This window comes from Poecilia mexicana, unplaced genomic scaffold (assembly GCF_051168715.1).
Source record: "Poecilia mexicana isolate PSO_F unplaced genomic scaffold, ASM5116871v1 scaffold_2, whole genome shotgun sequence".
Lineage (NCBI taxonomy): Eukaryota > Metazoa > Chordata > Actinopteri > Cyprinodontiformes > Poeciliidae > Poecilia > Poecilia mexicana.
Window position 1 is genome coordinate 27819236 of NW_028263371.1, and position 23321 is coordinate 27842556.

The window sequence follows — 23321 nt, forward strand, 5'->3', positions numbered from 1 at the left end:
AAAAAAGTGGCGATAACCAAGTCTCTGGCTTGAATTTGAGTTTAAACATAAAGATTTATATGGTAATTTATCCAGTGAAGAAGAGAAAATCAGGATAATTGTTAGTCAAGGGCAGTAGCTTTGGAGCTTAATAAGCTAGCACCCTTCTGAGGGATTTAAAACGTGCTCTGTGGAGAGGACCAGCCTCGGCAAGTAAAGAATGACTGCTTGAAACCAAATCAGTGTTGCAAAACCTAAAAATTAAGTCAGCCTATGGATAGATGCTATGATTTCTCCTCAACTCCTAAACAACAGTCTTAAACAGAGGCTACATTTTGATTCAAATTATCTGGATAATCAGTTGGGCTGTCTGCACGTTTCTTTTTGTAAGTAAAGGCAAAAGCCTTTTTCAGCCTGCTAAACTGGCAGTGCACAGTAGATATAGGAAAATGTTGCATGGGAATTTCACAGCACAGAAAAACATAAGCTGACATGTCTGAGTGCAACACCATAAATTGTCTTAAAGAAGCTCCTAAAGTTTCCCTGCAGATTTAAGCTGACACAGTTGCTCCATGTAATCCCAAAATGGCTCCCAGAGACAACGATAAGCTCCGGGCTCTGCAGGGCCCACGCCAGCTGTCGGAGGACTCCTTATTCTTTATGAGTCGGATTGTACGTTCGGGCGGGAGAATGCGTTTTGGGACCGTTCACATGACTGATGGCTTCGCATGAGGGATAAGGATTGAGGCCTCTAAGGAGGAACATTAGATCTATGGATAATGACTTTTAAGCCGTCGAGTTTACTATTGTGGAAGTGCATTAGTTCAAGTTAGATTTCAACAAGAATCTAAATCAAAGCAGCAGTATATTTGAGTCGAGGGGTTTATTGGGTATGTGTGTGTGTGTGTGGCAGCACATTCTTGCTGACTGGAGCGGTGGTTAAGTAGCATGCCCCGTGCCAGCTGGCTCGGCTGCGTTGTGTCCGGTTTTGACGTATGATGCCGCAAAAAGCAACTTGACAACCCCAGTAACCATTAACTTTGGTACCAAATGAGGCTGGACATCTATTGCTCAGCATTCCCCCCATCTCTTTGAAGTGTGGAAATACATATACAGGTGCAAGGGTGGTTCATTGACTGAAACCTCCTACACGGTGAAGGTGGTTATGTAAGAGGATGTGTATTGTGTAGGAAATGCGTGCAAGCCAGCGGTCAGCTTTTTAAACAAGGTAATGAAAGATTTGACCTCATCAATAGCCGTAGTGACACTCTTTTGTAAGAGTAGTAATGAAAATTCAATGGAGGGAAAAGTATTGTTAGAAAGGATCAGCAGGGTTCAGTTTTTGCTAAAAAGCTCAGAATAAAAGGCATTATACTCCTTTTGTGTACAAAATGATATGAAATTGATTACATAAAATGCATATAATTACGCCAACCTCTGCATTTATCCCAGGTTTACCTTTAACCACTGTCTTCCTTGCAGCAAAGTGTTTGTCAGTACAGACTGAACAATATTGAATTTAGTCTCATCACAAATAATGTTTCCCAAAGGACTAATCCTTGTGTCAAAGAAAGGAGTCGTCCATGACGTTTCTGTTGTGACGTTCGCAGACTGCAGCACAGTGAACGCCTGGGGAAAATGGATCCCCTGAGGCAAAGTCTTTGAGAAACATGAAATGATCGCCTTGATGGAAGAAGTCAATATCCTGCCCTTTGCTGCCAAAGCAAGTCTTGAAACATGGCACCAGTTTTTGTTTTTTTTTCCTTTTGGGCACATATTGGATTTCTATTTCTTTTGAAGGGAAATGGTTCAAGGGAAAATTGCTAGTGTCAAAGACCTAATGTACTCCAAGTACTGTAGGTCTGTGACACTTCAGCCTCACATAAACACCCCATGGTGGTCTGTTAAGACATTTTTTATTATGTCAGATATTTTTTAAAGCTTGTTGGGATCTGTCAAAGACTCTTTTCATAAGCAACTCAACTCAAAGTTGCATACAAGTGTTAACAGTTCCTTGTTTAACCTTCATCCTACTTGTGTTTAGCATCTGTCTGCCTGCCTGTCTTTTGAACATATTCTGCCATTTATTTTCTAGAAAGCATTGAAGAAAGCACCTACTGCATTTTTTAGCTATAGAACTTTTTTTTCTCCTTATCTCAGGGATGCAATAATAGTCGATCTCCCTGTTCCAGTTTTGCTGTGCAAGTAGTTGTTGCAAGACTTTAGTGAACTGCAACAAGTACATGTGTATGACGATACTAAAAGTTGTGGCTGTAACCTGTGATATTGGTATTGGTTTTGCAACCTTCATTTTATCAGAAAATGCTGCAGTTTGATGAGGATTTTTGAATGAATGCAGGTCATATCTATGTCAAAATGCGTTTGATTTAAAAAAAAAATTGGTTCATCCAGGTGCAAGTAAACACTACTTATTGCTGACAACATATTTTGTGATAAATCTTTAAGTGTTTTATTTATATGTTCAGAATATAGACACGCATACACCCTCACACACAGCTGGATAGACTCACACGCTAAAATACTCACTCACACACACACACACAGAGCGTGGATTTGTTTTCTCTGTGATGAGAGGGATTATGGGATAAAGGAGGCAAGGCCGCAGCAGTTTAGTTCAGTTTGGACCAAAGCTGCTGTGAGCAGCAGCACAATGACAAACACAGATGAATGTCTGGCCGCACACAAGGGATCTGCATCACCGTTAACACCACGGCCACTGGGTACATCGAACACGAGAGCCTCTGATTGGGATTCGGCAGCGGTGGTGGTGGTGGATCTGTTGGGTTTTTTTTTTTTTTTTTTTTCTTTCTTTACCCTCCCTCGTTTTTTCATTCGGATCGCTTAAGATGAGCAGAAACGCAAGCTTCCAAGAGAAATCCACGGATTGAAGCAGAATGAAAAAGAAGCCCAAAAAGTGGTGCTTTTAGGAACGCCCTGATTTCTGGCATTTTTATTGCCGTTTACTGATGGATGTGTTGGAATATCACTGTTTTCATGCACAGCTGGTAGCAGAATTTTTACATTTTTGTCCCACTTTTATCGAGCTTAGTATGCAAGAAGACCCGTACTTAGTTTTTGCCCTGGATTTTATTTCCCAACCACTGTAAGCAATGGCCTGACAGAAAGATGTATCCAACCCATCGACAGCACAATGTGGGAACCAATCATCTGGATTCTTACGGTGACGATGTTCTTATATAGTAGGCATTTTTTGTTTATTCTAAGAGTTTCTCCACGTACATATGTTTGTTTTCCTTGGCTACTGATTTCAGAATATATAGAAAACATGTTTTTCTATTTCTCCAGCATTCTTGTTTATCTATATATCAAGTTTCCTGGTATTTCTTCCGTCTCCTCTTCTTCTCCATCACCAACGTTGTTAACGTTGTCGCAATAAGCGAGTCAGCTGTCACTTAAGGACTTTTCTCCCCCTCGCTTTTCGCTCGTATAATTCTGGTGTGCGACAGCCACGGCGGCGCTCGTATTTGCAGCCATTGATTGCCAAGCTGCAGAATCAATGAGCAGTTGTTTGACTGCGGTCGATTACACTAAGCAGACCTAAACCACACAGCGAGCCTCGCAGAGAGACGAGGAGTCGCAGTAATTGGACTGAGTGCATTCTAAGCCGGAGTGTCGCACAGTGACTCTTGGTTTTCTGAAACGAGACGATCCACCACAGAAACTGTTTTAATGTTGCTTGGAGTTTTTTTTTTTTGGTAAATCAAACTGCGTTCCAACGCAGCCTTAAAAAAGTGTGGAATTAGATGTGAGAATTTTCCAGATATGGATAAAAATGGAGAAATATTTGAGATTCTGAACATTATTCCTTATTTTATGACCTTACACATAAAAAGTCCATCAAATTCTGAAAGACAATAAGCTTTTTTACGTTAATTGAATTTTAAATGACGTCTTTTAATGTATATTGATTCAAAGCTGGGTGAATTTAACCCCTTGACCTACTTAGACAGGGATTTTAAACTGGACCTGTGGCTCTTACAGGGGAGTCCACAAGTTTTATTTCAAAATCTATATAAATTCTGACAAAATACTTTTACTTATTTAGTGCTTTAAACAAGTTAAATATAAATGTATATCATTTTAGCCCTAGCATGTGACTCAAGTGATTTTACACTAAAGCTGTAATAAGAGTTTCTAACCTTTCCAACGATTTAAATCCATATTTTCAAGCCAAACACTTTTAATCATACCCTTTCCAATGATGAAGAAGTTGACTGTGGATAAAATAATAACATTTTAAACTAAACTAATTGAAAATTCAGTTAAAACCAGTTTTACAATTATTTCCCCAAAATATGCAGGAATAAATTCATTTTGACGGCGCTTGTTGCTTTCCTAGGCCAGAACCATTTTCCATTCATTCATAATTTGCAGCAGTTATGAACTTTGTTAGATGGAATCTAACAAAGTTACATTTTTGATAAAAGTACAAACTGTGGTTCATAGGTTTACAGATGGAAAATAGTTGATTCATTTAACGAATTCATCAAAACTGGGTTGTGAAAGGAAAATTGCTAGATTCTGTATCCTATTGATCAATGCAACGCTAATCAGGGTTTGATTTTCCTCAAATTCCTTCGCCACACATGCAAATCACCAAAAAACTTTAAAAAATAATTTAATGAATGTGTATGGGAATTAAAATACACACATTCCAAGACCCAGTAGACTTTTTAAGGCCTAAAAAAGGAAGATTATTAAAAATTTACTTTATATGACTGAGATGTAGTCAATTCTTTCTTTTTTTATTTGTCTATTTTTACCGGTGTTGACATTCATACTTTGACGTTTTTTACAGCCATAGTGCTATGGATCACAAATTGTGCTTTAACATATTTGCATTGAATGATGGAAAATTTGATTAGATTTAAGTTTCATCTGCTTTGATACTAAAACCTAGTTAGGCTCATGCTTCCCAATAAAACTTCCAGATTTGAACAAAACCCGATTGAATGGCCTTGCAGTTTGAGTCATGAAAAGTTTGGAAATTTGAATTGGCAAATTTGTATGAAAATTGATCCAATAAGGGTCAAACAAAGGAGAAATAGTTCATTGTAGATTAATTTTGGTCTCACAAATATACTTTGAACCATCTCTTCATTGTTTCTTGTCTTTTTTTTAAAAAACTTAGTTTATTGGCATGTTTTGTGTGCAGATATCATTAGATTTTTCTTTGCTTCTTCTTGTAGCCATAGGAATAAAACGTCAGGCTGGCCCCCACCCGGCCTGGGCTCCTGGGGAGGGCTTCAGGGGCCCCCTTACAGTTGGGACAGCATGAACAACACCAGAGATGGACGGGACTTCTTTACCAAGTACGCTTCCTCCTAATCATGTATTACAACTGCTTAGTTTCACACCACAAATTCATTAGAGCCCAAATTTGATAGCTTCTATTTTTTCCCCCTCAAATTAAGACTGCAAAGAATTTAGATTTCAAAAAAACAAACCAGGGAGACTAATTTTGTGTTGAAAAGGGAGCTGTAAATCACTATAAATAAAAAAATGAAAGCTTTTCATTATCAAATGAAAGCTACATGTACAGTTTCCTAACATTTTGGGGGTTTATCATTTTCTATTAGCTTGATTTAGGCAAAAAAAAAAAAAACACCAGTTAATTCAGCAACAAGCAGGACAGAAAAAATTGAAAAACAACAACAAAAAAATCAAAACATTTTCCATTTGCATCAACTGCCTGTGTTGGCTGGCAAAAAATGTGTACTGTTCTTGAATTGTGGCTCATGGCCATACAGAATCATTTTAAGTGCTGCATATGGCCCCTGGGCCGCACTTTGGACATCCTGGCAGGCAGTACTTGAGCACGAAAAGCCCAGCTATATTTAGATTTGTAATGTTTAAATTAAATTTCTCACACTATGAAAATAATTGTCATTCCATATACTTCTTAGATATTTAAAATTTGTCTTTTTGTTTCCTTACTTTGCATCATTTCTTGCTCTTCTTGTCTTTGTTGTGCCCCATATTATCACCACATAACACCAACCGTATGATCAACTGTTATTTTTAGCAAAAGCTCAAGTTTGACAGGACAATTTAATATGAGATGTATAAACCTCATCCTGTGTTGCATTAGGCTGCAGAGGTTTCCACGAAGTGAGGCTCTCTGTCAAGGGCGGCATGGCTTGGGGGACACCATGTCTCAAAAAAATTACTTTTGTGGCGTGTTGGTGAAAACAAGATGAACTTGTTCATTTTCTCAAATTCCATTAACATATGTCAGTCTAACCTATCTTTTTTTTTTGCTGTTCTTATCTTTTTTTATAAAGAAAGAAGAAGTCGGTGTGTTTTTTGACAGATTAAATCAGTTTTGACTCATGTTAATGTAAAGTTATTTTTAATTCTCAATTGATTTTAATCAGAATTAGTTTGCAGTTTTGTCCTACAGCTTGATGTGGATCAAAGTCATGGCGTTGGACCGTGTTTGATCATGAGGGTGCGTTTTAGGTTAAGGTCCTTTCAGGTTTCACGCAGCAAGCCCCGTACGGTCATACTTATCAAAATAAAAGCCTACAATAACAAATTCAAAGACTGCCAAGGGAGGTTTCTAAGCCATAAAAAGGTAAGAGGAGGGAAATGATTTAGAGGCACTGAGAGTGAGTTACCTCCACTTAAACTGTGCGTCACCCGTTCAATAACCTACATTCTGCGTGCTCAGTGTCGTTCAGACAGATGTTTCAGGCTCGGGACCAAATGTGCAATTAAATGATGCATTTGCATTTTAGTGATTCCTCAAAGGTGACTGCAATGACTTGCAATTCAGGAAAGGAGCAGGGAAATGTGAATCTTTATCTGATTCAACTTATTTTAAAAGTCGTGCCAGAGACAAACAGTGGCGTGTTGCAAGTGAAATACAAAAATATAAGGCAGCCACTTTTGTTAAGCTTGAAGTGCCTCAGTTGCTTTTTCTGGCCATGCATCACTTTTATTGCTTTATTCCCCTACGCATTGAACTGAAAAACGAACTGCCTCAGGATGTTTGAGATTCACCAAGATGAAAGAGAGGTAACTACGCAAACAACATTTACCCTAGGAAGTTACTTAAACGTGTGATTTATCTTGTTTTGTGTTTTTAGAGATACTGAAACAATATAGTAACTTAAATATAACTTTTCCATATTTGCTTCATTTTGTCTTTCACAGCAAAACATTTTTTTCTCCTCACTTTATCATTAAAAAAATATCTATTTAAAACTTAGGTTAATGTAAGCCTTGTAAGCATTTTTTGATGTTTCATATTTAGTGTCTTTTTTTGAAGCATCAATCTCCTCAACATCTGTAGGTTACCTGAATAGTTACAATTCTTTAAGATGTCCAGAAAGAGTTTTAAAATGATAACTCTAGAAATCCTACTTGGTGAGAAAAAACCCAGGGAGAAAATGACAAAATCCTTCAAAACTCTTAAACTTTGACTTATTATCACTTCTTGGTGCAAAAGTCCAATAACTCCTATTCAACAGCCTGTATCTATACATATTAACTTATTTTACATAAGTTTGTAACTTAGTGACAGGATTAGAACCATCTAGAGTCAACCTTTGCTATAATTTGGACGTTAACACCTTTATAGAATATAAAACAGACATATATGAGTTTGTTCCAGGTTGAGCATGAATTATAGTGACCTGATTCTGTAATCAGAGCACTTTTAATTGCCCCATTCTGCAGAATTTTATATGCCTTTAGGAGACAAATTGGTTCCAGATCACAAATCTGGAGGTTTTATGAATGCAGCAGGCAAAATGGCCTTTTGGCTTAAAATGCTCTGCTTGTGAGCCAAAGATGTGATTTACGAACACCTAATGTAACCAACCGCTCAAGTCCTACATTGTAATTTTATTATTCTCTCATTGTGTTAAAACTATTCCTTTTTTGGAGATGAATTCATCAATCTTTTGCTAATGTGCCTGATGTACAACATGTTGTTTAATTGAGCCTCCTTAGCGGGCATCTTGCCTATTAACTCCAATGTCATTTGAAAGTGAAAATGTCTGCTGACTCATTTTACATCACTTTGATTTTGCTGATATTTTCCGTTGTTTCCGTCTGCTTCGTGTTTACTAGCCAAGGCTCCCAGAGCAGCTCCCTGGAGGAGGTCCACCTGGATGGCCTCCCTCCTGCCCCTCGTCTGGTGGAGATGAGACGGGACCCGGTACTGGGCTTCGGGTTTGTGGCTGGTAGTGAGAAACCGGTGGTGGTCCGCTCCGTCACACCAGGTCAATCTAAGAATCACACATGAAAATCTGTTTATGAAATGTAATCTCAATTTACTAACCTAACTGATGGGTTTGTGTCTCCTCACTTCCTGTAAGCTGATTGGTTGATTGCAAAATTCAGATTCTCACACCTGCCATGTGTTAAAAGATGAGCACATGCAAGAAAAAAAAAAGTGATTATGTTTTGTAAAGCAAAGTGTAAGTGTAGGAGTTCATCTCTCACTGTGCACATGGCAGCTAGCTAGCTAACAAGCTAGCCAGCACATGCTTCTCCAACTTGGAACTTTTTCCTGATTCTTCCAAGCGCTTTGATGTCAATGGTAGCATATTTTGTTCTATAAAGCTGGGCTCTGTAGAAAAGTGAATCAGTATTACTTGAATAATTAGTACTCAAGTCCCAAATGGAACTGTTGGTGAAACGAAGTTAGCATTATTTTTTTAGCTAGCCTGTCTGAACTATTAACCTTAATAAATTTGGGTTCCTGAAACAAAGACTGTTTCAAAATGAAATTTTTCATATTTGCAAGAAAAATTATTAAAACAAAGACCAAGCATTATATTTAACCTAAGTAAAATATTTTCACTGAATCATTTTGTTGAGTGTATGTACACACTTTCTCGTTCGTCATATTCAAATCTAATCTCTCCAGCTGCATCTCCAACAGGGGCACTTTAATCAGCTATATGGCTCGGTTCAATGTTTCTCTGTGTCCAGGTGGTCCGTCTGAAGGGAAGCTGCTGCCGGGCGACGAGATTATCATGATCAACGATGAACCGGTCAGCTCAGCCCCCAGGGAACGAGTCATCGATCTCGTCAGGTAGACGCCCAGGACATAAATATTTGAATGATTATGAATGGTTCCTTTCTACTGTCCTCACATACTTGCTAAGAATGGAGGAATTATTCAAAATAAATAACTCAAAGGCATCGTATCTTCAATTTAGTTTGACTGTACATAATTGGATCTAGATCTTACAAAATCACTAAATAGTGGAATGACTTTCTTGTGAAGTTGCACAATATAAACCAAACTGAATCATTTCAGGATTTATCACTGCAACAAAAAGAGCCAAGTAAGGAGTTTTTATCTGATTAAACTCGTAATCATTAAATTTTCATTAAGACACTTATTAGTGTCGCTCCAGAGAAATTCTTGCAGTGTGTTAGCAACGCTTTCCACTCATCTGCTTGGTTCTTATTGCAGTTCTGTTCGGCAGAAATAACACTGAGAATTTACTGCGCTCAGCTTAACCTGACTCAAAACCCTGTTTCACAAAAATCACTTTTGCATGTTTGCCTTTCAAATTAAAATGAAAGATTAATGATTGCGCGGTTAACAGCCTCTGGTTTGAACCGCGGCAGCTCAGCCTTTGCCAGCGGCGTTTCATTCCACCTCACCTGAGCTAATCGTGTTCTTCCTGTTGTTGGCTGTCGTCGTTTCTTGGTGATTGTTCTGTCGTGATTTAATTGACTTGCTTGTTTCCCCGTGTGCTGGCTGCAGGAGCTGCAAAGAGTCCATCATGCTGACTGTTGTTCAGCCATATCCAGTGAGTAGACACAGAGAATTTATTTGTTTTCATAGTTACTGATGCTTTTAAATAAAGTTTTCTGCAAAAAAGTGCAGACTTGAGATGCACATTGATAACTTGCACCGCCAAACCCAAACTGAGCAATTTAGTCCAGTAAAGTCAATGTATCTTTTTTTAGACATTCTGCATAAACACTTTTAATTACAATTAATTCCTGTTTGAAGTGAAACTCAATCATCTGTGGGTCAGAGCTTCATTATTGTGTTTTCATTTGCGCTTAATCTGACTGCAACGCTCTTCGTGTCACTCCAGATTAACTGCTGCTTATTAAATCAGCTTTTAATGCAGCGTAGTTCATAATTTTTAAAAAAATGTTTCACATTTCATATTTGTTAAATATGAAGTTAAAATGTTATGAAAAACTACTCACCCTATTACAGATTTTTTTCTATTTTTGCTTTTATGCCATATGTACACCTTTCATATCCATTACATATTGTATGTAAAATGTCATTTTCAAATTATGGCCTTTGGAAAAATGTGCCTGTTCACTAGTGCAGTAAAATTAATAAAAATTTTAAAGTAAAAAAAATAAAAAAATAAAATCAGATTATTTGTTCCCAGAGACTGAAGCTAAATAAACAAGTCTGTTCTTCAAGATATCATTGCAGTTCATGTTATTACTTTTTAAATAAACTTTTACATTTATGTTTGCATTGACTATTTGATTACAACGAAAGTAACATGATGAAATGAATGTAGAATCCAGTCCAGTGTCATCAATAGTCTTCCTGTATGAAACAAGTACTGAGAATAATGAATGTAAAGTGTTTCCTATCAGAGTAAATATGTGATGTAAAAATAAAAAAATAAAGTGAAAACTACCTTAGAGTTTTTACCTACTGCCTTTTTATTGTTTCTTACACCGCTTACAAGTTTCTGACAGGAAGATTATTGATGATGCGCAGCCTCCTGCCTCAATTTTCCATGTAAATAATCCTAATATCTCCTCTCATGGGTCACAATCATGTAGCAATGTAATGAACTACTTTGACGTTTCTGATGTAAGAGCCATTTTGAGTTTGTAGAAGGCCACTTTGGTCTTGGCCCCATTTGAACAAGCAATTAGCTTCAGCATCCAGGGCCAGTTAATAGAAATTTATTCTAAACGAAGATGCCAAGGGAGTCGTGTAATGCAGGAGAGATACAACCATTGTACTCCTTTTAATAGAAGCTCACTTTAAAAACCCTTAACTTCCCATTTAAAGTTTTATCAGAGGGGAAATGGAGAAGCCGACTGGCTGCAGAAAAATCAAAAAAGGCTTTTATGTGAAAGGCATTCTCTGCGTTTGACAGGAACTTTTCATTTAAAAGAAAAAAAAACAAACCCTCAGAGCATTTTATGGCAACTACATGGGAAACTTGTTTAAGTTTAACATACTAGTTAAAAAAAAGTTTGGGCTAAAACTGTTAATAGTCTTTTCTGCAAACCATTAACTGTCTGTTAATTATCTTTCAAGCAAGTATTTTCAATTTGCTAAAAACTGAAGGAATAATTTAATAGAGCTGCAGGACAGAGTTTGTTTTCTGAGCTGAACATTTTGTAAAGCTTTGAACTGTAGAAACAAATTTAAGGTATAAAAGGTATAAAAACAACAATCAGTGACAGAGTCTGCTGAAGTCTTGCTCTCTCTCACTCTTACGCAGCCTGAATGAAACACGGATAGCTCCCGGCACGAAACAGAAAATACATTTTCATTTTTCAAACACCTCACTGACTCCGAGTAGAGAGTCTTCTTCCTACAGTAACAACTTTCACTTATTCGGTGTTGCTGCCAGAGGGAAATGTTGGTGCTTAGACACGGTGCATTCACTGATCGATAAAAGGTCAGATTTATGAGGCTCTGGCCAGATGGTCACCGGTCAGGATCAATCTAGCAGAAAATTGACTGATTCCGGTCACCGTTGATTTATAGGGGCAACTCTAATTCTTCAGATTAGGAATAGATCGCTTTTCCTGAACTTCTTGTCCTGTTCTTCATCCATCTGTTTAATTCTGAAGCCAGTGTTGTGAAAATAATTGCAGGTAAAAAGGCTGTTTGCTGGAATTTTGAAGTACTTAAAAAGGAAAATGCTATCTTCATCCGTTTCTCTCTCTCCCTCTTTTTGGACGACTGCCTGTTAGTCTCCTAAATCAGCGTTCATCAGTGCAGCCAAAAAAGCCATGCTCAAGTCCAATCCGGTCAAAGTGCGCTTTGCTGAGGAGGTCATTATAAACGGCCAGGTCCCGGTCAGTACCACCCCACGCACACGCACAAATAAACACATGGTTATGCATGACCTATATAGGCAATGCCAGATGGTTTCCGCCTAAGACAGACAGTTTGCTGAATGCAAAATAGGTAAGACAATCACAAAATGAATTCCTTTGGCATATCAAACGGACTACATTGCCGCAGATTAAAAAATAAAACAAAAAAACACACCGACGATATTCCTTCTTTGCAGAATCCGGTGAAGGACAACTCTCTCCTGTTCATGCCAAATGTCCTGAAGGTCTACCTGGAAAACGGGCAGACGAAGTCGTTTCGTTTCGACAGCAGCACCTCCATCAAGGTGGGTGCCTTCGCCTTGTCTTCGGGGCACGCTCGGCAAAATTAGCGGTTGTAGATGAAGACAAAAAAGACCTTTGCTCATGTTAACTAATTTTTATAGAGTGGTTAGTTGTTGTTTTGGCCTAATGTGTTGCATGAAATCTCTTTTAAAGCTTTGCAAAGGTGAAACTATTTTTGTCTTTGAGTCTTTACTGATTTTAGTTGGTAAAAATATTCTTCACATTCTTGTTGATGGTCTGTTAACTTAAAAGATTAAATAAACATAAAACAATAATGACCAAATGTGCTTATTTCGTTGTGAGGATAGAGATCCAAAGGACAGAACTAAACGGAAAGAGATGATTTGCTTCGTTTTGTTTGTTGTCTTTCGCTGTTCCATTCGTTTTTTCTCCTGTTCTTCCAGGAAGTGATTCTGACCCTGCAGGAGAAGCTGTCGATCCGCTGCATTGAGCACTTCTCCCTGGTGCTGGAGGAGAGGACCGAAGGCTCTGGAAGCAAACTGCTTCTCCTGCACGAGCAGGAGACGCTTACTCAGGTCAGAGACGTTTCGTTTTCCCTCGTCGTGCCCTTTTCTGTCCCGCACACACTCGCATAACTGCTTAGTATTCAAACAGTACTTAGACCCGGGTGCCATTTATCAGCTCTGACACAGCAGGGGGTGACAGTTCGCATTACCCCCCTCCCTCCCTCGTGCTCTTGCACACACAAGCAGCACATGGTACACGCCAATTCCCGTTGACCGCTGCTTTCTAATGAGGTGGCTTGGATGGCAGGAGGACAATTTTAATATTCACGCCACACTGTTCAGAGCCAATGTTCTGCTAAAGCAGTATTTAAGGGTCATTATTATCTGACAAAGCTGATAAACTATTCAAACTGATCACATAACTAAGATTCTGATTAAGCCAAACGCATCGCTCTTAACATCCTATGAGAAAATGCTAAACTTTTTCTTTTTTTTTCCCCAAAATAATCACAGTTTTCCTTTGTTTACCGATTCTGACAAACCCAGGTGACCCAGAGGCCCGGTTCTAACAGGATGAAGTGTTTCTTTCGAATCAGCTTCATGCCCAGGGACCCAGTGGAGCTGCTCCGCCGGGACGCTGTGGCGTTTGAATACCTCTATGTGCAAGTAAGCTGCTGTGGAAGAGGCAAAGCTCACATTTAAATCAGTAAAACTGTCTTTAAATGTAACCACATATCTAAACTATTTGGTACCAGATAGAAATTGGTGATATGTAACAGAATTAGATGATTTGATGTTGAGTAAGAGTGGAAGTTGTAGTCATTTGAAGGCATCTAAATCCAAAATGAGACAGAAAAGTTTTCATATGTGCAAAACTCTACTGATAACAAAATTGAGCTTAATTTTGCAGGAGTCTACAAACCAACACAATTTAGTTTATTGTTGTAAAAAAGGAGACATTATTTTTTTCAATAATCCCAAAGCACAATGCCACTCCCACCGTGTTTCACAGTTGGAATGGTGTTTTTCCCTCCCTGTTCCTTTGTCTTCATGGTGCCGTTTGTTCTCCAATGTCTTCCAACAAACTCTTGCACCATTTTGCTTCCAGTGTTGTAACGACGTGGTGTTGGAGCGCTTCGGCCCGGAGCTCAAGTACGACGCCGCGCTGCGACTGGCTGCCCTGCAGATGTACATACTGTCCATGACGGCCAGACAGAGTCAGAAAGTTTCACTAAAATATATCCAGTAAGTTCAAAATGTGTGTTTGGCATTCCCGGTGAGATCCGGTAGTTAAAAAGGACACCCTGTTTAGAGTTAGAACTTTGAAACGTGTTTTCAGAGCAAAAAGAAAAAAGAAGGAGAAGTTTCTTTCTGTGTTTATGACCAGTAGAAGAAAAAGCTGTTCTCCTTAGAGGGTCAGTCCAACGATGTTGTGTTTTTTTTCTCTCTCTGACAGCCAGTTTGTCAGTAAATTCCTAATCCGGCTGTCTGCCGCAGCTGTTTTAACCCAGTTCCGGGGGAAAGACTTTGTTTTCCAAGCGTGGCTTTATGTTTTATATCAATCTTCTCTCCACAGAAAGGAATGGGGTCTGTCGCTGTTCCTGCCTCCGACTGTGCTGTCCAGCATGAAGGAGAAAAACATCAAGAAGGCTCTGACGCACATTCTCAAAACCAACCAGAACCTTGTGCCTCCGGGGAAAAAAGTAACCAGTTCCCTTTTGTCTTTCTTTGCCCTTGTTATTAGCTTCCAACACACACACGCGCACATATGCTTAAAAACACACTATGACTCTGATTTCTGATGCAATACCCCAAAATAGCTTAGCTGCCATACTCATCTTTGTAAAGGTTCCCACCCTTGTCAACCCAAGACCTTCTGCCAAGCTAGACCTTGAATGCTAATTTGGAAAACGAGCAACATGCATTGTCAGAGCCTGTGCATAATGAGGTATTCATATTCACACACACATGTCCCGATTAGGAGCGGCTCATCCGACCTAGGGTGAACTTTGCAGCACTTTCTGAGACTCCAGCTGGTCTTGTCTGCAACTTTCATGGCGACTTTGGCCAGTACAGCTTATCAACTCAATTAACCTATGTACTTTTTTTTAAATATTATGCTACTATATAGTTCTAGCTGTTTAAAAGTTTGGATATAGTATTGCGGTTCATATCAAAACTAACAATAAGCAACTAGAATGTCCCTTTTTTTCCTCCCTTTTTTGCACCATTTCCTTTCTCTGTACTTCTAATATTCTTCCCTTCCTTTACGTCCTTGTCACACACCTTTATTTCTTTCTTCTTTTTGCCTTTGTATCTTTACATTCATCATTCTGTGCTGCCTTCCTTACTTCCTACCTCCCTCCATTCCCTATATGTTTCCTTTTTGCTCATTCCTTCTCATTTCCTTTCGTCTTTCCTTTCTGCCTATTTTTTTCTGGATTACACATTTTAAAACCTGTACACGGTAGAACTTTCAAATCCAAATTTAATGTGACCTTGAGTATTTTATATTCAAAATTAAATGTAAAAGGCAGAGACCTCTGGAAAGTTGTCTATTAAAGTTTAGGGGGGGGGTTATGTGAAAACATATGTAGAATTTGATTTTTCAGACTGAAAGAATAGCTTTATAAATTGATGGTTTTACATTGGTTTACATTTCAACTTTAATTTGACTGAATGCACATTCATTCACTAATCAAAAAGGACAATTTCTATGTTTTTTTTAACCCTCTGCAAAGCTTTAAAATAAGGCTAATCTGGATTTGTGGTTTTTTAAAACTTTGTACAAATGAGATTAAAACTGTGCTTTGAAAAAACACCTAAACTAATAAGTCCAGTTGTTTGAAGACATGCCACATGCTTTGGGTTGTTTTATGATTTGCAGAACCTATAGTCAGACCTGCTCACTATTCAAGCAAATCAAGATTCATTATTAAACAACATAAAAAAAAATATAAATGTTTGGCAACATATGGAAAAACGTGTAGGAACCCCGTTCACGGCGGAGTTCTTTGACACACAAGCGAGAGGTAAAGAGCACTGCAGTGGATCAGATTGAACTGATATGATGGTATATAATGGAAACTCGATGGTCCACATCAAAACGGCGCTATCGTGCTTTACATCCTGTAGAAGCCTCTAATGCGTCTCCTCAGTTTGAAGTGATTTCATCCTGAGTAATTACCTTTGTGCCTCTCTTCTATCTTTACAGCTAACTGCACTGCAGGCCAAGGTGCATTACCTGAGGTACATCAGTGAACTCAAACTGTACGGAGGAAGAGAGTTCAAATCGATACTTTTGGTAAGACGTTCGTCAAAAACCCGTCTTCAGGGATTTGTTTGTGGGAACCTCTTTGTATTGTCCTCTGTCCTTCTGGCCGCAGCAAGGCGAGAAACAGACAGAGGTGACGCTGTTGGTGGGCCCCCGGTATGGGATCAGTCACGTCATCAACGCTCGGACCAACCTGGTGGCCCTCTTGGCCGACTTCAGCCACGTCAACCGCATCGAGATTCTCACAGAAGACGAGACGAACGTCCGGCTGGAGCTTCACGTCCTGGACGTAAGAGTAAGTGCGATCGTCTCTCCTTCCATATTCTGTATCATCTTCCTTTATTGATCATTTAATACACCTCACCTTCTGCTTGTCTCTCTGTTTTCTCAGCCCATCACTCTGATCATGGAGTCCAGTGATGCAATGAACCTCGCTTGCCTGACGGCAGGGTACTACCGCCTCCTAGTGGACTCCAGGAGATCTATTTTCAACATGGCCCACTGCAATAACATAGCAGAAGATGACACTGGTGAGTCATGACTGTTTTAATTGGTTTTGCAGATTTATCGCAGCCTTGGTAATAATTGTTCCGAGGAAGCACATTAATCTGTTGCATATTTATCGTGAACTTTATGTTGGATTTTCTTTTGCTAAATATTTCACATGAAACTATTAAAAACTCTTGCTCTTTACCGTCTTGAGAAATTACATACAAGGTGAAATTAAATTGATGTTCCTACTGAGAAGCATAAAACCTTGAACATCCGGAAGTGAAAGCACTGAAAGGGGAAGCTGTTTTAAAGTTTAATCAAAATGAAATATAAAGCGCAAAGTAATATTCGTTGGCTTCCTTGCTTGCTGCAGGTCAGGATCGTGTCCTGGAGTGGCCGTACAGCACGTCTTTAGGGGAAAATGAAGAGCCGTCACAGGGGGAGGTCTACAACAGAGACTATCCAGACAACGGGCAGAGGGAAAACAGCATTTCTCCCTACTTCCATGAACCTCAAAACCTGGACGGCGACCACGGGACAAGAAGAAGTCCGCTGCCCCCTCCCCTCCCTCCACCCACCAGACACAAAACCCAAGACTCACCTCGAAGCGCCAAAGTTTCATTTATTTTTGGAGGTAACCCGCCCCTGAACAGACCCAGGAACTATGACGTAGTGCCAGAGAGCCCAGAGTCTTCGGAGCCCTTTCAGTTCAACGAGCTCACGCACGTCTACAGCAACATCATAACTGAGGAAGGTGGTGAAGAGCCCGTGCTGAGGGACTTGTTCTACCGAGACACGACAGACGACGCGGAGGATGACGAGGACGCATCCTGCGAGGAAGACTCCACGGGGGGGACTCCAGTGGGTGACAACAGGGAAGGTGGAGACGACTGTGGCAACCAGGCCGCGCGGTTGCCCACAGCAGCTGGCAAAGCTACTTTTCTCACTCTCTCTGGGTCCACAGATGACATCATTGATCTCACGTCGCTGCCGCCTCCCGAAGGAGACGACGGCGTCAACGACGACGAGGACGACACGCTGCTGCAGACCCTCAACCTCGCAATCGCGGCGCCACCCCCGGGCTTTCGGGACAGCATAGACGAGGACGTGGCCCCGGAGGGACGGCCTCTAAGCACATGTGATAACGACGACATTCCTGTGTCGCTGATCGATGCCATACCGACTCACGGAGAGGAAGAAGGAAGCAGCGGAGGGGAGAGTAGGTTAGAGAACGCAGTCATGGATTCTCTACAAGCACTGGAGCATCTATCGGTCTCCGAACAGAGACCTCCTCGTCCACCTCCGAGCAGCAACAACACAGGTGTGTGTTAAAATCACAACAGTGTTTGATCACTACTGTAAATTATTAATTTTTTAAGTGAAAAATAATCGGCATGATTCGATGTTCTGAGTTTGTCATTTGATCTCTTCTGCACAGTGTTTACCACAGTCTGCACCTGCACTTAAAATGTTTCCTGCGAATCTTTTATTGCCATTGTTTCAGAATGCTTTGATTGTGATGTTGCACTAGTACTGCTCCATGCTAGAGGCTTGTGGTCAAATAAGCAAAGTAGTCTTCAACAAAGTTGAACATATGGTTGCTTGGAAATTTTAATCCAAAAAGAATTTTATTTTTGCTTGCTTAATTCGTCAAGGCAAAGAGAAAAAAAAACTGTTAAAATTTACAATACATATATAAAAAAGTAAAAATAAGACACAGCCAAAAAAAAATCAGTGCAAGAAGATGGTGGCCAAACCACTTAAAACGTGAAAAATGTATAGTATAATTTTTAAATCAATCTGGAAAGAGATGGGAACTGAGGAAATGATGACTGGATAGGAGTGATGTGTTGATGCTCTTTAGTGCTAGTTAAAAGTAGAGCTGCAGCATTCTGGACTGTGTTGTCAATGGAGAGATTGTTCCAGACAAACATAGACAAAGTGTATAAGGCTGATAAGTGAGAAAAGCAACAGCAATACGCTAAACAGAGTTAATCCTAATCCTCACAGATTCTGCATTGATAATTAGCATTACAAATGAGATTAAACATGTCTGCATGCTTTTTTTTTCTCCAGTTGAAACATTGCATTATGTTTGTACAGTGAAACCTATTAATTCTAATTTATTCTGCTTGAACAATTTGAAACCTGCAAGCGTGCAAACACTCAGATAGGAAAATAGAGTCATGAATTCAATCCAGGCTGTGCATTGTTACATGTAAACAAAGCAAAGCACATATAGGTAACAAACATGAAGAAGCATCAACCGCTACATCTTAAACAGGATAAAATAATCATATATCTCACTTCTTACAAATATTGGTTAAACTTTTGTTACATAATTAATATTAATCTTTGTATTTTCTTAGGTATTTGCACATCTCACGGATTTAGCCCAGAATCATCCTCAGATTCTGGCAACGAGACTAACTCTTCAGAGATGACTGAGATCTCTGAGCTAGCTGCTACTCATAGACTCACCGACAGCCACATGCGTTTACTTGTAGCCACACGAGAAGGATACCAACCGTTGCTTGAGGAGAAAACTGAATTCCCAGTCTCACCTAATTCATGCACAACACAAGAAAAGAAACCTCGTAGTCCAACACGACACCTTCAGCCTCCAGCAGTTCCTCCGAGACGTAGCCCCCAGCTAGACCTGACATCGTCGGGGCCGGACAGATTGGAGCTGAAACCCCAGACTACTCTCTCGGTTACTCTTCAACGTCCGAGTTCGACAACGCCAGGAGGCAAACACCAGAAAAAGTCTGTACACTCGAGTGGAAAGTACAACACCTTCAGCACAAGAGAAGGACTTCGAAGTGAGATCAATGACAGGCGCAGCTATCTGGATTTGAACCAGCATGCTTCATTCAGCGAGCAGGAAGAAGCTAAGAGGAGACAGAATTCCTTTGTCGCTTCTCCGTCTTCTGTAGCTCAGGGCAGTGGAGTAACAAGCCCAGCTCGCGACCATCGAAATAATCTTCGCCCTTCTTCAACTGTTTCCGATCGCTTCCTAGATGTGGTCACTATGGGTGGCTGTGAAGCAGGTAACGGAGCGGCGGCTGCTGAACAGGATGAGCATCTAGTTGTAGCATCCTTACTGTCCCCGAGCAAACAGTCTAGAACAGGAGGTTCTGAACATGGATCAGACACACCAAGTGACCATCAGCCAATTTCAAGACAACAGAGTGTGGCACGGTTGTGTGAGTACCACCTGGCCAAAAGGATTTCAAATCTGCAAGGAGAAGGCCACAGTTCATTGCAGGGCTCTCTGTGCTCATCACTTGATGCAGGTGGCAGCACAAACAGCAGTGCCTGTGCCACGCCGACTGACTCTCCTCTTGGCCCCGGCGCTGTTGAGTCCAAACAACATCGCTCGCAAAAGCACCCACTTTCGAGTTCTTCTTCCTCCCTGCTTAGAGTGCTAAACTATGAAGACAACAAAACCGGATTTCAGAACCAGAACACCCAAAACAAAGAACTTCATCCGCATGCAGACCCTGCCCTCCTTCGTAAAATGCTGCCCAATATTCACCCCCCTCTTGCTGGGGGGGAAACAAGTCGACCCTCCTCAGCAACTCCATCCAAGCATAAGGAAGTGACAGGCACTGGAAGCAAGAAGCACCACAATGACAACTATCCTAAACAACAAGCCTGTTTTAAGGGGCTTAACCCAAAGGAAGGCAGTGAGGCCTACAGACAACTGATAAACTATCTTACAGTGAGTCAGATGCATCAGGGAGGGAAGTTGCATAGTGCTGGTATGGGAGGGGCAGTTAAAAAAGACACCAGACGCTTTATCACAAGTAACCCTCAGCTAGTTGAAATGGTTAAGAATAGAGGAAACACCACTGCTCGCTGTCCTTGTATGCCTTCGTCTGTGTCATCTCCATTTCTCAGCCCTAATTTGGTAGCTCCTCATTCAGCCCCAATGCAGTTGTCAAATAAAAATTCAAGGTCTTACCTTTCAGCAACACTTCCTGCCAAACTCAAAAGAAGCCCTGACATGCAAGCTCAGAGACTGAATGAAGGTTTAAATTTTAGGAGAGCTACTGCTGAGAGAAGGAGCTCCTTTTCTGGTCTAGAAAGTGACCTTGGCAGAGATGGTATGGATGCAGAGCAATTTCTCTCGTACATTAAAAGACAAGACTGTATGAACCGTGACGGGGCTTTGAATCCAAGCCGAAATCGTGACTTTTTAGGCAACAGTAACCGCCCTCCACCTCGCTCAAGAAGTCAGCCAAGTGGAAGCACAGAGGAAGGATTTAGATCAGACTCGAGGTTGAAACATGCATCTTTTCAGTCTCCTCGACCTAATAATTCTTTTTGTTTCTCAACTGCTCCTACTTTGAGTGGTCAACGTGCAGACCTCAATGCCCTCTCACTAGGAAGGGGTGACCATCCATCAGCTTTCATCAGACAGTCGTCTAATCGGACTAGAACTACCATTTCATCTCCAACGCATAATCCGCAATCTCCACCTCCTCCACCGCCACCTCTACCACCACCTCCTCCTTTATCTCTGCCAGTGCCATCAAACACCAGTGCTAGCAACTCAGGATGCCCTCAAGATTCCCTTCATCCCATCCAGTTGCGGCAAAACCAGAACCACATTCAGACTGTTGCACCAACTTTGTTACAGACAGACCCCTTCAGCAGTAGCATCCAACGAGGAAGAGAGCTCAAACGCAGCTCAAGCAATGTGACAGCAAGTTCTGGAAGTGTGGAGGCTTTATTTGATAAGCCTATTCGTAGCCGGAGCCAGCAACCCTTGTCAGCACCTTTGTCTCATCAGAGTGACACCAAAGTCCAACATAGACAAGCAAGAAAACGTCTTTCCAAGAGCTACTCGCAAGGATCTGTGTCTTCACATGCAACTTGTTGGTCCTCAGGCAGTGGGGTGGACAGTAGAAGGGCATCTGTTGCATTTCCTTTACAAAAAGACTCAAAGCATACGAAGGGCTCTCAAAAATTGGACACCAGTCCTTGGAGATGCAATGGCCCCTTCAGCTACTGTTTCTTTAAACGTAAGACCGAGGGAGAAGATGACGAAATTGAGTGGGAGAGACCTAGAGGAAGCCGTGTTGGGAGCAATATTGACAATAATGGTGCTGTTGCATCAACTATAACCCTCTATGGCTCGGCCGTGGATGAGCAGTTGTATGGAGAGGTCCTCGACAACATGAGTTTCAGTGACCGTCTAGCAAGAATCAACGCTCTCAAGGACCGCATGTACGGCTTTCCTTCTGGCTTTAACGACGTTCGTCGAGATGCCAGCGAGCTCATTGCACTGGTGAGATCCAGTGTCGGTCGGTGCGACCGCGGTGCCCAGATGCCTATCCAAGATGTTTCCCAGTACAAGCAGCTCCTTTCCGTCGAGTCAAAAGAGTTAGGCCGGGCATGCCGGAGAATGGCACAAGCCCATGGCAGTCCAGATGAAATGCTGCTAGCTGTTACATGTAGCTTTCAGGTGCTATGCTGTCTGTGTGAGGCTTGTATGTGTCTAGTTCGGGGACTTGGAGCCTCAGCATCACAGCAGCAAAGAGAAGTCGTAGCAAAAGTCGACGAGGTTGTTATGAACTATATTTGTTTGCTCAAAGCAGCCGAAGCTGCGACTGTAGGTGCCCCTGGGGAGCACAGCGTGAAAGCCCTGGTCCGCCACTCCAGTACCATGTCGGCTATTGCTAACGCACTCACCCGCTCCCTTAAAACGCTGCTAAGCAAGTAGAGGCTATTTCCAATGCTTTATAGTATGGCCTATGCAGTCAGTAGAAGTCTGTCTTTAGACATTTTACTGTTTTAAGTTCTCTGAAAGAGTCAGCTGTTTTCCTGTTGTGTCTAGGTGGTTTTTACATCTAAATATACATTTATTGCAATTAAACTTAACATTAAAATGACTTGTTATTGAAAACGCTTAAAGAGAGTACATACTTTTACTGATGACATTATTATAATGTATATTTACAAAGCCATACTGTTATAAACCTTTGTAATAAATGTACCTAGTAGATACTGTACCCTTTTACCTGTGCATTATGTAACTTATTTAAAGTGTATATAATGTACATTAATACTGTATTATTATTTGAAGTAGCACTTTGGTGAAGCCATGAAGAACTCGGCTTACTTTAATATCTTGCAGGGATGAAGGGAAGGCACTTTATGTTCAGTCAGTTTATGTAAAGTTTTAATAGAAATATAATAATTATTTTAAAAAAAGAAAACTATTTTAGAGTTTTAGGTGAAATTTGACACTGTCAAAACGACTGAGAAAAATATTATATTAAATTGTTGCACTTTTGCTTGTTGAAAGAAAAAAAATGCTTTAAATAGTAATGACTTAGAGTATCATAGCACTGATTTACTCTGTCATATTTTGTATTATGTTTGAGCAAAACACAAATTATTAAGGTATTTCCCACAAAACATATTTAAAACCACACCAATGTAATATCAGCAATTTTGTGCAAATATTCCGACTTATCTGATTTGCTTTGATCAAATGTTACTTTTATTTAAAAAAATAATTTTTTGCTTTAAATTGTTTTTTCTGCTTATTTGATTTCTTTTTGCATATGAAGAATCAAGAAGAAATTAAATTAGCTTTTTTTGTTTGTTTTTGCAATAATCCACCAAACTATTAAAATATGTTTTACACATATATGCCTTTCTGTGGATTGTTTTTCAGT

General features: G+C 40.3%; 1 protein-coding gene across 1 annotated transcript; it reads left to right on the top strand.

The window, feature by feature from the left end:
- Positions 1–564: 564 nt before the first annotated feature.
- LOC106917005 (FERM and PDZ domain-containing protein 4) lies at positions 565–23291 on the top strand. The gene is made up of 16 exons (XM_088008116.1): positions 565–651; positions 5140–5333; positions 8101–8252; positions 8968–9070; positions 9755–9800; positions 11968–12072; positions 12291–12398; positions 12801–12932; positions 13410–13529; positions 13972–14108; positions 14440–14566; positions 16078–16167; positions 16250–16432; positions 16529–16667; positions 17003–17950; positions 18999–23291. The coding sequence occupies exons 1-16, from the start codon at positions 565–567 to the stop codon at positions 22358–22360; spliced, it is 6033 nt and encodes a 2010-aa protein (XP_087864242.1). The 3' UTR covers positions 22361–23291.
- The last annotated feature ends 30 nt before the right edge of the window (positions 23292–23321 follow it).